Genomic DNA, 13,826 nt, shown 5'->3' on the forward strand with positions numbered 1-13,826 from the left:
AGACAATTCCAAGCCAATAAGTTTTTGTTATAGAAAAATATATTTTCTTAGTTTATTTTAAGAACCACAGGTTCAAATTCTACATGTAATATCTCATTTGAAAGGTATTGCAGGTAAGTACTTTAGGAACTTTGAATAATTACAGTAGTATATATACTTTTTACATAAAACACATTTAGCTGTTTTAAAGGTGGACACAGTGCAATTTTCACAGTTCCTGGGGGAGGTAAAGTATTGTTAGTTTTAGCAGGTAAGTAAATTACCTACAGGGTTCAGTTTTGGGTCCAAGGTAGCCCACCGTTGGGGGTTCAGAGCAACCCCAAAGTTACCACACCAGCAGCTCAGGGCCGGTCAGGTGCAGAGGTCAAAGAGGTGCCCAAAACACATAGGCTTCAATGGAGAGAAGGGGGTGCCCCGGTTCCAGTCCGCCAGCAGGTAAGTACCCACGTCTTCGGGGGGCAGACCAGGGGGGTTTTGTAGGGCACCGGGGGGGGACACAAGTCCACACAAAGTACACCCTCAGCGCGGGGGCTGCCGGGTGCAGTGTGCAAACAAGCGTCGGGTTCTCTGTAGGTTTCAATGGGAGACCAAGGGGTCTCTTCAGCGGTACAGGCAGGCAAGGGGGGGGACTCCTCGGGGTAGCCACCACCTAGGCAAGGGAGAGGGCCTCCTGTGGGTCACTCCTGCACTGAAGTTCCGTTCCTTCAGGTGCTGGGGGCTGCGGGTGCAGGGTCTTTTCCAGCCGTCGGGACTTTTGGATCAGGCAGTCGCGGTCAGGGGGAGCCTCGGGATTCCCTCTGCAGGCATCGCTGTGGGGGCTCATGGGGGACAACTTTGGTTACTCGGAGTCGCCAGAGGGTCCTCCCTGAGGTGTTGGTTCTCCACCAGTCGAGTCGGGGTCGCCGGGTGCAGTGTTGCAAGTCTCACGCTTCTTGCGGGGATTTGCAGGGGTCTTTAAATCTGCTCCTCTGTAACAAAGTTGCAGTCTTTTTGGAGCAGTGCGGCTGTCCTCAGGAGTTTCTTGTCTTTCTTGAAGCAGGGCAGTCCTCTGAGGATTCAGAGGTCGCTGGTCCTTGGGAAAGCGTCGCTGGAGCAGGTTTCTTTGAAAGGCAGGAGACAGGCCGGTAGGACTGGGGCCAAAGCAGTTGGTGTCTTCTTTCGTCTTCTGCAGGGGTTTTCAGCTCAGCAGTCCTCTTCTTGTAAGTTGCAGGAATCTAATCTTTAGGTTCAGGGAAGCCCTTAAATACTAAATTTAAGGGCGTGTTTAGGTCTGGGGGTTAGTAGCCAATGGCTACTAGCCCTGAGGGTGGGTACACCCTCTTTGTGCCTCCTCCCAAGGGGAGGGGGTCACAATCCTATCCCTATTGGGGGAATCCTCCATCTGCAAGATGGAGGATTTCTAAAAGTTAGAGTCACTTCAGCTCAGGACACCTTAGGGGCTGTCCGGACTGGCCAGTGACTCCTCCTTGTTATTCTCATTATTTCCTCCGGCCTTGCCGCCAAAAGTGGGGCCGTGGCCGGAGGAGGCGGGCAACTCCACTAGCTGGAGTGCCCTGCGGTGCTGGAACAAAGGGGGTGAGCCTTTGAGGCTCACCGCCAGGTGTTACAGCTCCTGCCTGGGGGAGGTGTTAGCATCTCCACCCAGTGCAGGCTTTGTTACTGGCCTCAGAGTGACAAAGGCACTCTCCCCATGGGGCCAGCAACATGTCTCGGTTGTGGCAGGCTGCTGGAACCAGTCAGCCTACACAGATAGTCGGTTAAGGTTTCAGGGGGCACTTCTAAGGTGCCCCCTGGGGTGTATTTTACAATAAGATGTACACTGGCATCAGTGCTCATTTATTGTGCTGAGTCGTTTGATACCAAACTTCCCAGTTTTCAGTGTAGCCATTATGGTGCTGTGGAGTTCGTGTTTGACAAACTCCCAGACCATATACTCTTATGGCTACCCTGCACTTACAATGTCTAAGGTTTGGCTTAGACACTGGAGGGGCACAGTGCTCATGCACTGGTGCTCTCACCTATGGTATAGTGCACCCTGCCTTAGGGCTGTAAGGCCTGCTAGAGGGGTGATTTATCTATACTTGCATAGGCAGTGAGAGGCTGGCATGGCAGCCTGAGGGGAGGGCCATGTCGACTTACTCATTTTGTTCTCACCAGCACACACAAGCTGGCAAGCAGTGTGTCTGTGCTGAGTGAGGGGTCCCCTGGGTGGCATAAGACATGCTGCAGCCCTTAGAGACCTTCCTTGGCATCAGGGCCCTTGGTACCAGAGGTACCAGTTACAAGGGACTTACCTGGATGCCAGGGTGTGCCAATTGTGGATACAAAAGTACAGGTTAGGGAAAGAACACTGGTGCTGGGGCCTGGTTAGCAGGCCTCCGCATACTTTCAATTCAAAACATAGCATCAGCAAAGGCAAAAAGTCAGGGGGTAACCATGCCAAGGAGGCATTTCCTTACAGCGTCTCATATAGTCACACAAATGTCGTTTATCTACCTATTTCCGTGGTTGAAAATGTAATGTCTGCTTTTATTCAGAACCTGTCTTCCATGACCTGTATCTTTGCATTATATGCTTGGAGAGTAGCAAATCTGCTGCTTCACCTTGAATTTTAGTAAAGAATGCAATTGCCTTTGCTGCAATGTGTTGCTCTGTAGGCAAAACATACAATGTGCTCTGCCAGGACACATCTAATGTCCTGTTTTTTTCAACTCACCTTTTTTGCCACTTAGATGCCTGGAGTGTTTGCCATCTGAGCAAGGAAGCCTGGAATACACAAAACAACTTACTCTGAGTTGTCTGCTCAACATTTGTCAAAAACTATCCCCAGATGGCGGCAGAATCCCTGCAGGTAAAGATCGCATGATTTGTGAAAATTCTTTGTGTTTAATATTCCCATTAGTGCGGTAGAATGTGGTTGAGAGGGTTTCATAAGCCTTCATTGGCTTCATTGAGACAATGAAGATAACTGCAATATTTGATTCAGTCAGTCAAAAGTACTTTATTCAGCAATTGCTAGAAATCACATTTAAAGACTATATATTTCATAAATAAGCTCAAAATCAGTAATTTAAAACACCACCTCCCCTAAAAAGCCCAAAGCAACATATTGTGCCAATGCAATTTACGAGTATATAGATATATTCAGTTGCTCATAGCGTTTCCTTACAGCAAGGGCAGCTCTATTAAAGTGTAATATCAGGTGACAAGCCAATAGCTTTTGGGCATAGATCATTGCTTCCTTATAATTTATGATTTTTGCCAAGCGGAGCGGGTGGAGAATAAAAGAGGACCTATGGTCAGAGTACAATGTGCAAAATAAGAAAAAATGACAGGTACTCTGCTTTGAGTTGGCATCGCACGGGCACGGTGGGAGATCCCTATGCCAAATACCCGCGTGGGAAAAGCCACTCTGATTAATCAAATTTAATCTGAACAGTGTTAGAAGGGAACTGGATGTTGAACTCTCAACCCAATATAAGTAGGGTTCCATGGCATCTGTAGTTGAGATCAAGATATAGGGCTCCAGTGTTTTCAGTTGCAAAGCACCCTGTAGTCTATGAGATATGGCATGCTCTTTGAAGTGCTGTTTGACGATCTCCTTTGCGTTGCCTGGCAGTAATTTAGGGTTTGTAAACAATAGGTCGAGCCCCATACTTCTGAATGACCTTTTGATGTACGAGAGCAACAGGATCTTCGTGTTAGCCAGTTGTAGGCACTCAGATATAAAGTCTTGTACCAGAGGCGCCTCTGGACTGCTCCAGCATCTAATCCATAACATGAAACGGAAGACTGCTACCGTTTCCTCTAAGTACTGCAGACCCAGTTCCTCATGGTATATTATATTTGCAGCACTCTTGGGCACCTCCAACAATCTGTGAACAAATTTATTTTCCATACACTGCAGGGAACCAGCATTAACGTAGCCCCGTAGGCCCCCCCATACATTGCGGCAGATACACATTTTGATTTAAATAGGGTCACCATCTGGAGGGCGGACTTATGACCTAATTTCCGGACGAAATTGAAAATCACCTCGTTGTTCCTTGCCATTTGCTGGGCCTTGACCTTCAGGTGACAGGCCCATGATAAAGAAGAGCTTAAATGCATGCCCAGATAACAAAATTCCTTAACTTTATTGAGGATGGAACCACCCATACGGAATTGTTTGGGCTTTGTATTCCACTCGTCATTATGTAAGATTTGTTAAAATTTACTTTCAAGTTCAGGTTCTACATAAAGGAAAAAGTAAGATCTAGCAGGCCTTAAAGGCCGTTTGCAGTGTGAGAAATTAGTACTGCATCATCTGCGTATAATACGATTTGGAGGTTTCTCTGGCCCATCTTGGGAAGATCCTTCCCTGACCTAAGTAAGCAATCATAGCAGAGGGACTAGGATGCATCCCTGCCTCACCTAGAGAGTATTAGGTGTGTTCTCTCTCCATGAGGGCCATATCGTACTGCTACACTAAGGTTCGAGTGCAAGCAGATAATTAAGTTCAGCAGAATAGCACCAATGCCCATGGCTTCCATTTTTAGCCATAACTTCTCTCTGTTCACCATATCAAAGGTGCTAGAGAGGTCAATGAAAGCCATGTGAATGGCGCCCTTTTGTGCTATTACATATTTGCTAAGTATGAGCTGCAAGTTTAACATATGGTAAATAGTACTCAGGCCCTGCCTAAAACCAAACTGGGTTGGAGAAAGAATATTTCCCTCCATTGCCCACACCTCCAATCGCAAGAGGATTACTCCCCATAGAACTTTGGCTGTAGAGTCTATAAGGGAGATGGGTCTATAGCAAATTTGGTCTTGCCTATTACCTTTCTTAAAAATAGGGACAATTATAGCCTGTTTCTAGGAGGAGGGCTGTGGCTCTCAACTACACTTCTCAAGACATTTGTAACAAGGGGGCCCCATAAATGTGGCAGTAATTAAAAAAGGTCTACTGGGATCCCATCCGGCCCAGGTGCTTTACCCACCCTAGTGCGATTTACTGCTGTGAGGACCTCCTGCAGATCAGAGGGAGGGTCTAGTGGGATTGGATGGGGACATAATAAGTTTGAGCTTCCCAACTCTGCATAAGATTGTTCGTTATCCACCCAAAATAATAATGGCTTACCCATGCGTTTTCTGTGATCAGGCAGTTGTCTAATTTGGAGCCATACTCTGAGAAGTAAGATTGGTTGATCACCTCCCAGAACTTAGAATCTTTCATCTGGGAAGCTACTAGTAGATCATCCCACGCTTTAAATCTAATTTCAGCTTTCCTCTCTGAGTGTAGCCTTGTACTGGCTCCTGGGCATTTTAACTAGTTCGCGTGAGCACGGGACAGCTTTAAGAGCTTTCTTTAAGTTTAGGTGGGCAGACGTGCATGCAGAATTGGTTCAGCCCAACTGGCCTCCTGGCCAGAGCCTGCAGCCTCTTTCCGTGGTGACCAATCTTCATTGAAGCACATTGGACACCTAGTGCTGCTTTGCACCCAGCACTCTGGCGCCCCCATGCCTTTGGTGATGTACTGCTGGTGTTGCCTTGGACCTTGCCCACTACTCACCTTAGCTCCTGGAGATTCGTCTTGTAAGTAGCTGTCCTCTACCTATTTGCAGAACTTGTTTTTCGTCCCATAGGATAACATTGCTGAGCTCAGAAATTGCAGTGTCCACTTTCTAAAGTAAAAAGAATTCCTATTTAAAAACGTACTTACCTGAACAATTTTTCTCTGATGTCTTAAAATATATAAAGATACTTGGTATTTTTATAAATTGGTGTGGATCTCCTTTTTGAGTCATGTGTCTCATTTATGGACTGCTGTGTGTATTTGTAGATGTCTTGCACACTTCTGAGTTAAACCTATAGCTGCTCAACCACACTACCCCTAAATAGAGCCCTCATTGGGGAACCCCTGGGCCCCTTAAGCGATATTTACATATCACATAAATGGCCTGCTCACTACATAAGCCATCAATCGAATTTTGCTCTGGCCACAATCCTTTTCAGGTGAGAAGGAAGAAGGTTTTTCTTTTTTTTAATCATTTCCTCCCTCCCAGTTTCCAAACTTTTTTGACAGACATTGTTCCCTTCAAAGGCAGGTCTGTCTTTTGAGGTCCCAAGCCCCTAACACCTACTGGGTCATGGAAAGGTCTTGTTGCTAATGCTTCTTTACTGGTATCTACTTGCAGGATCAGATCACGGAGTGTCAATTTGACCTCATCTATAGTCCACTTCTGGATCTGCTGTGCATTCTGACTTCTCCATATGTATCATCATAGACATGTGCTGTCTCCAGCTCTGAAACAAGGGCATCAATAGTCTTAGGCCTAGCCACCCAACTCAGCCCTTCTAGCCTCCTCCAGTCTTCTCCTCTATACAGTCTTTGGTTCTGGATTTGTATGCACTTAGTTTGCCGTCTTAAAATTCACAAACTCTTTATGAACGCTCCCTGCCATCCAAAAAAATTATTCGCTAGTCTCTGCTGATGCAGCCTAGAAAAGCCAGCCATCTCCACAAAGATTGACACATGTTCCAAGCAGTCCCTTGGATAAGGCAGACAGTGTGGTGGGTGAATAACTGTATTCAGATGCATCTTCATGGCAACTTTCAGAAACCCGAGCCTTTCTAATGAAGAAAATGTTTTTGCTCCTAGGCTTCCAGCAAAAAACATTTTAGTTACTCACTTTCTATACAGTTTATTATTTTGAATTTATAGAAGAAATTACGAAGTAGCATGTTTCTGATGATTACATCTTCCTGTAGATTCATCTCCTTTTGTATATCACAGGCCTTATGCTTAATTTAGAAAACTCTGACATAGCTTTCCCATGCCTGTAGGAGGCGCTGGGTCGATCTCAAAATCGAAAGCAAGGCCTTAGTGATGTCAAAACCTGTTTTCTCTGCCCCACATTGCATACCCAGAGCTTCTGTAGTCACAAATCTTTGCTTCATCATTCCTTCACAGAAGAAATCTTTTCACCTACATTTTCTCCGTGCAGTGCATTAGACATGTCATCCCTTAAAAAGTCAAGGTTTAAACCCTGTCACCACAGGGAAATTTAAATCACGTTCACTCGTGGTGACTGCATTTGGTGATTAGGCTCTAGACACAACTATTAATCTTTCAACCTGTGGCATACTATAAACTCAAAGGTGAACACAAGGCCAAACATTTTATTTCTTCCATCTGTGACGATCGAGGTAGAGGAAACATGTGGATTCTCTGAATTGTTTATCCAAATGTAGAGGTAAATTCCCTGCAACACACCCCTCCTCCTGCAGATTCCTAGTGAGAACTGGAGCTGGTGGACATTACTCCACATATAAGTCTACCCTGGCACTGCAGACTCCAGCTTCGGTGCCTCCCTGGGGCCCACCATCCCCAGTGCCCTTCATAGTGCTAAAAGCAGGCAACCCAGAATTACCAGTGACAGGGGCTAACCGTGCCCTATTCCTCCAAGCTACTGTGGCGATGCTCCATCTGGTCTTAGTCTCACCAGGAGCACTGTTAGGCCCCATGGTACTGATCTGGACTTCCTTAAGGTTTCAATGGTGGGATTTCCCTAAGTGCATAACATCCCCATTGTTCCATTAGGAACTGTTCCAACACCACCAGGAGCTGTACTGATGCTGGGGGCCCTTGCTGACCCTGATGCTCTCTGTGCCGCCCCCTCCTCCACCAACACCTAAGCTCCCTCAACACCTACCACTGGCACCATGTAAAACATTATATTCCAGAAGGGATACTCAAAGACTATTTGCTGGAAGAGCAAAGATCCAAGGATATTGTAAGGAAATGCCTCCTTGGCATGGTTACCCACTGACATTTTGCCCTTGTTGATGCTAAGTTTTGATTTGAAAGTGTGCTGAGGCCTGCTAACCAGGCCCCTGCACCAGTGTTCTTTCCCTAACATGTACTTTTGTTTCCACAATTGGCACACCCTGGCATCCAGGTAAGTCCCTTGTAACTGATACCCCTGGTACCGAGGGCCCTGATGCCAGGGAAGGTCTCTAAGGGCTGCAGCATATCTTATGCCACCCTGGGGACCCCTCACTCAGCACAGACACACTGCTTGCCAGCTCCCGACACCTGGTAAAGACTCTGCACCCGCAGCCCCCAGGACCTGAAAGATAGGAACTCCAGTGCAGGAGTGACCCCCAGGAGGCCCTCTCCATTGCCCAGGTAGTGGCTACCCTGAGGAGCCCCCCCCCTTGCCAGCCTGCATCGCTGAAGAGACCCCTTGGTGTCCCATTGATTTCCATTGGAAACCCGACGTGTGTTTGCACACTGCACACGGCCGCCCCTGTGCTGCTGAGGGTATACTTTCTGTGCTAACTTGTGTTCTCCCCCCCCCCCCCCCCCCCCCCGGTGCCCTCCAAAACCCCCCTGGTCTGCCCTCCAAAACCCCCCTGGTCTGCCCTCCAAAGACGCGGGTACTTACCTGCTGGCAGACTGGAACAGGGGCACCCCCTTCTCCATTGAAGCCTATGTGTTTTGGGCACCACTTTGAACTCTGCACCTGACCGGCCCTGAGCTGCTGGTGTGATAACTTTGGGGTTGCTTTGAACCCCCAAGGGTGGGCTACTTTGTACCCAAACTTGAACCCCGTAGGTGGTTTACTTACCTGCAAGAACTAACTGACTCTTACTCCCCCTAGGAACTGTGAAAATTGCACTGTCTAGTTTTAAAATAGCTATATGTGATTTATGTGAAAAGTATATATGCTATTTTGATTATTCAAAGTTCCTAAAGTACCTACCTGCAATACCTTTCATTTGAAGTATTACATGTAAAATTTGAACCTGTGGTTCTTAAAATAAACTAAGAAAAGTTATTTTTCTATAGAAAAACCTATTGGCCTGGAATTGTCTGAGTGTGTGTTCCTCATTTATTGCCTGTGTGTGTACAACAAATGCTTAACACTACTCCTTTGATAAGCCTACTGCTCGACCACACTACCACAAAATAGAGCATTAGTATTATCTCTTTTTGCCACTATCTTACCTCTAAGGGGAACCCTTGGACTCTGTGCATAATATTCGTTACTTTGAAATAGTGCATACAGAGCCAACTTACTACAGAAGGTAAATTACATTTTTATCAGTGTTGGCTCACAGTGACAAATGTTGCAGGGTCTCCACTCATTCAGCTGTTCAGCCATATCTTTTGTCAGTGTAATAAGGATTCACAAGGGACCAGCAGTCTCTTCAGCTTCTCTTTTGGGACAAAAGGGTATTAGAAAACTAGCTGGCGGCTTTAAGGCGTATATGTACTCCATTAGTTCTGCTTGAGGCTCAGTAGACAGTGATTATTAATCAGGATCTACATAGCAACACATCTGATGATAAGACATGAAGTTATACTATTTTTCCTTCAATGGACGCTCATTTGTCTTTAATATCAAGGTTAAAAGAAGAGAATGAAATATATTCACTTTTATAAATTCTTCAAAGATCAGTTGTTTCAATTCCACACAATGTTGGGACCATGTGGAAAAGACCAACGCTAGTGGCATAAGACACATCGGTTCGTTCCCAAACTTATTGTTGTCCAGTGCAGCCGTTTCACATCAGTTTACGCCTGATAAAACATATACCCTATCTTACATTTAGCATATAGTCATTCCTAAAGTGGCAAAAAGACTGTATATGTGGAGCTGGCAGCCCATGATTTTCAAAGTATTACAATAATGCAACAGATTGTTGGTGAGTCTTGTTGTGAGTTTGGCATGGAGGCTGTTTTGCATAAAATTGTTTCCAGGTCTGGCTATGCACCAGAGGCAGATGGCCCCTGCAGTAACATACTGTACAATGAACAGTTAAGAAGATACTTCTCTTTAAATGTTGTGCTGGGAACAGGATTGTCTCTCAGTATCTGTTGTGCTCCACTGAAGATCTCATGAAATACCAAATGCTTCAGAGACATGTAAAAAATGAAATATTGTAAGAAATGAATACCTATTAAACTTTCCTTTACTGAAATAAAGATGGACCACATTGGTCCACATTGACCACAATACATTGGGAGGGCTACTGAGTCGCGTTTCTCTTGCAACCCACAGCTGAAGGCTATTGGTGAGTGCTAGTCCTATTTGGAGTGCAGCCACAACGATGTTTCACACCCTGAAAGAGATCAGCATGAAATTACGATAGCTCCGTTCCATGTTTATCAGGTTGTTCTTAAGCACAAGACAATCAGTAGCAGCCAGTGTGTTACCTTACCTACCATATGTTCAAGCAACCTTAATACAGTTTCTCCATGATTCCTTACAAATATTATATAATAAGTGAAATCTGGCTTCTCCCATGTGCAATATGTTTTTGACAGCTTTGTTGAGGCCTCTCCATTGCTGTGAAAAATGTACATGCCTGCTTATTGGTTTTATTTCCCTGCCAGATGTGCTTGATGAAGAAAGGTTTAACGTTGAGCTGATTGTCCAGTGTGTCCGGATGTCAAACATGCCTCAGACCCATCACCATGCACTTCTCCTCCTGGGTGCTGCAGCTGGCATGTTTCCGGTGAGTGATGTTTTCACCTTTTTGTTTATAAAAACTTCTCACATATTTGAATCTTTGTTTCTCTAAGAGGTTCATACTGTTCGATGGCATCTGTCGCTGTAGATACACATGTTCTGCAATAGCTCGCCATCTGGTGTTGGGTCGGAGTGTTACAAGTTGTTTTTCTTCGAAGAAGTGTTTTCGAGTCACGGGACCGAGTGACTCCTCCTTCTGTGCTCATTGCGCATGGGCGTCGACTCCATCTTCGATTGTTTTCTTTCCGCCATCGGGTTCGGACGTGTTCCTGTCGCTCCGAGTTTCGGAACGGAAAGATAGCTGAAAACGGAAGATTTTCGACGGTATCGTTGCGATCCGGTTCGAGATAAACACACACGACGACGCATTGAACATCAAAGCGCTTCGGTGCCCTTCGGGGTAGATTTCGGCACACCGTCTGGGCCTAGTCGGCCCGACCGCGTGGAGAACAACGCCGATGGAACGGACCCCGTTTCGATTCTGCCCTGAATGCCACAACAAATATCCTTATACGGACCAACACTCGGTCTGTAACCTGTGCCTGTCACCCGAGCACAGCGAAGAATCCTGTGAGGCCTGTTGGGCGTTCCGGTCCCGAAAAACTCTGCGCGACCGTCGAGCGAGAAGACTGCAGATGGCGTCCACGCCAAAGGAGCATCGACAGTTCGAGACAGAAGAGGAACAGGAGGAATCCTTTTCCATCCAGGATTCAGACTCCGACGAACTCGACAATACAAAAACTGTGAGTAAGACGTCGAGATCAGAACTTAAAAAAGGCAAAAAGGCCCAGGGGACGCCACTGCCAACCGGCCATGGCTCAACCCAAATTCCCGGTGACCAACAATCGGCACCGAAAAAGGCCCATTCAGTGTCGAGATCGTCCGACTCCGGTCGAGACACCGGCACGCAGCCTCCTCGGGACCGAGAGAGTGCTAAAGACAAGCATCGACACCGAGAGTTCGGTGTCGACACGGATCGACGCCGAGACAGTGGCACCGAAGACCATAGAGGCCAAGATTTTTCGGCACAAAAGAAGAGGAAGGTTACCTCGGAGCCGAAAAGACAAACAACAGGGTTTTCGGAGCCGAAAAAAGCACCAACAGACCCAGTTTCAGGCTCCTATACTGAAGAACATTCTATGTCTTCACAAATGAAAAAACACAGATTCGAACAGGAACTGCAATCCACTGAAGTGGATCACACGCAAAAGCGTATCTTTATTCAGCAGGGGACAGGGAAGATCAGTACCCTTCCACCTGTCAAAAGAAAGAGAACACTTCAGTTTATAGCACTAGAGGCTCCTCAGCAACAAACAGCAAAGAAGGTAACACCTCCTCCCTCGCCTCCACCTGTAACTCCGGCTTCGCCAACTTACACCCCGTCACATTCGCCAGCTCACACCGCCATGAGCCACGATGACCAAGATCAAGACGCGTTGGAGTGTACGATGCACCAGTGTCTGATAACAGCCCAGACACATACCCAACTAGGCCATCACCACCTGAGGACAGCACAGCCTATTCACAAGTGGTGGCTAGAGCAGCACAGTTCCATAATGTGGAACTACACTCTGAACAAGTAGAGGATGACTTTTTATTTAACACCCTCTCCTCCACCCACAGCTCCTACCAAAGCCTGCCTATGCTCCCAGGCATGCTACGCCATGCAAAGGAGATCTTCAAGGAGCCAGTTAAAAGTAGGGCAGTAACGCCTAGAGTGGACAAAAAGTATAAGGCGCCTCCTACGGACCCTGTATTCATCACCTCTCAGCTGCCACCAGATTCTGTGGTGGTAGGGGCTGCCAGAAAACGGGCAAATTCACACACTTCTGGGGATGCACCTCCCCCAGATAAAGAAAGCAGAAAGTTCGATGCAGCCGGGAAGAGGGTCGCTGTCCAAGCAGCAAACCAGTGGCGCATCGCAAACTCACAAGCGCTGCTAGCGCGATACGACAGAGCCCACTGGGATGAGATGCAGCATCTCATTGAACATCTCCCAAAAGATCTACAAAAAAGAGCAAAACAGGTTGTTGAGGAGGGTCAAAACATTTCCAACAATCAAATACGCTCCTCTATGGATGCAGCAGACACAGCCGCAAGGACCATTAATACGTCGGTTACCATCCGTAGGCACGCATGGCTCAGAACGTCTGGATTCAAGCCAGAAATTCAGCAGGCAGTACTTAACATGCCAGTAAACGAAAAACTTCTGTTCGGTCCGGAGGTCGACACAGCCATAGAAAAGCTCAAAAAGGACACTGACACTGCCAAGGCCATGGGCGCACTCTACTCCCCGCAGAGCAGAGGATCTTATACCACCTTCCGCAAAACACCTTTTAGAGGAGGGTTTCGGGGTCAGGCCACACAAGCTAGTACCTCAGAGTCCGCACCGTCCACCTACCAGGGACAGTACAGGGGAGGCTTTCGGGGCCAGTATAGAGGAGGGCAATTCCCTAGAAATAGAGGAAGATTTCAAAGCCCCAAAACCACTACCAACAAGCAGTGACTCACACGTCACTCACCCCCCCCCCACACAACACCAGTGGGGGGAAGGATAGGTCAATATTACGAAGCATGGGAGGAAATAACTACAGACACATGGGTCCTAGCAATTATCCAACATGGTTATTGCATAGAATTCCTGCAATTCCCTCCAGACATACCACCAAAATCACAAAATTTATCAAAACACCATTCACAGCTTCTAGAGATAGAAGTTCAAGCACTACTGCAAAAAAATGCAATAGAATTAGTACCAAGCACACAAATAAACACAGGAGTTTATTCTCTGTACTTCTTGATACCAAAAAAGGACAAAACACTGAGACCAATTTTAGACCTCAGAGTAGTAAACACATTCATCAAATCAGACCATTTTCACATGGTCACACTACAAGAAGTGTTACCATTGCTCAAAAAACACAACTACATGACAACCCTAGACCTCAAAGACGCATATTTCCATATACCAATACATCAATCACACAGAAAATATCTAAGGTTTGTATTCAAAGGAATACATTACCAATTCAAAGTATTGCCTTTCGGTTTAACAACCGCTCCCAGAGTATTCACAAAATGCCTAGCAGTAGTTGCTGCACACATCAGAAGGCAGCAAATACATGTATTCTCGTATCTAGACGACTGGCTAATCAAAACCAGTTCGCTCACACAATGCTCAAACCACACAAATCAAGTCATACAAACCCTCTACAAACTAGGGTTCACCGTCAACTTTGCAAAATCCAACATTCAGCCAAGCAAAGTACAGCAATATCTAGGAGCCATAATAGACACGACAAAA

General features: G+C 46.4%; 1 protein-coding gene across 1 annotated transcript in view; it reads left to right on the forward strand.

The window, feature by feature from the left end:
- Positions 1 to 13,826, forward strand: part of HEATR1 (HEAT repeat containing 1) — a 710,058-nt gene that overhangs the window by 439,992 nt on the left and 256,240 nt on the right. The window contains exons 27-28 of the mRNA XM_069234483.1: positions 2,733 to 2,851; positions 10,387 to 10,508. Coding sequence (XP_069090584.1) covers positions 2,733 to 2,851; positions 10,387 to 10,508 — 241 coding nt within the window. The remainder of the gene's footprint in view (positions 1 to 2,732; positions 2,852 to 10,386; positions 10,509 to 13,826) is intronic.

This window comes from Pleurodeles waltl, chromosome 5 (assembly GCF_031143425.1).
Source record: "Pleurodeles waltl isolate 20211129_DDA chromosome 5, aPleWal1.hap1.20221129, whole genome shotgun sequence".
NCBI classification, from domain to species: Eukaryota; Metazoa; Chordata; class Amphibia; order Caudata; family Salamandridae; genus Pleurodeles; species Pleurodeles waltl.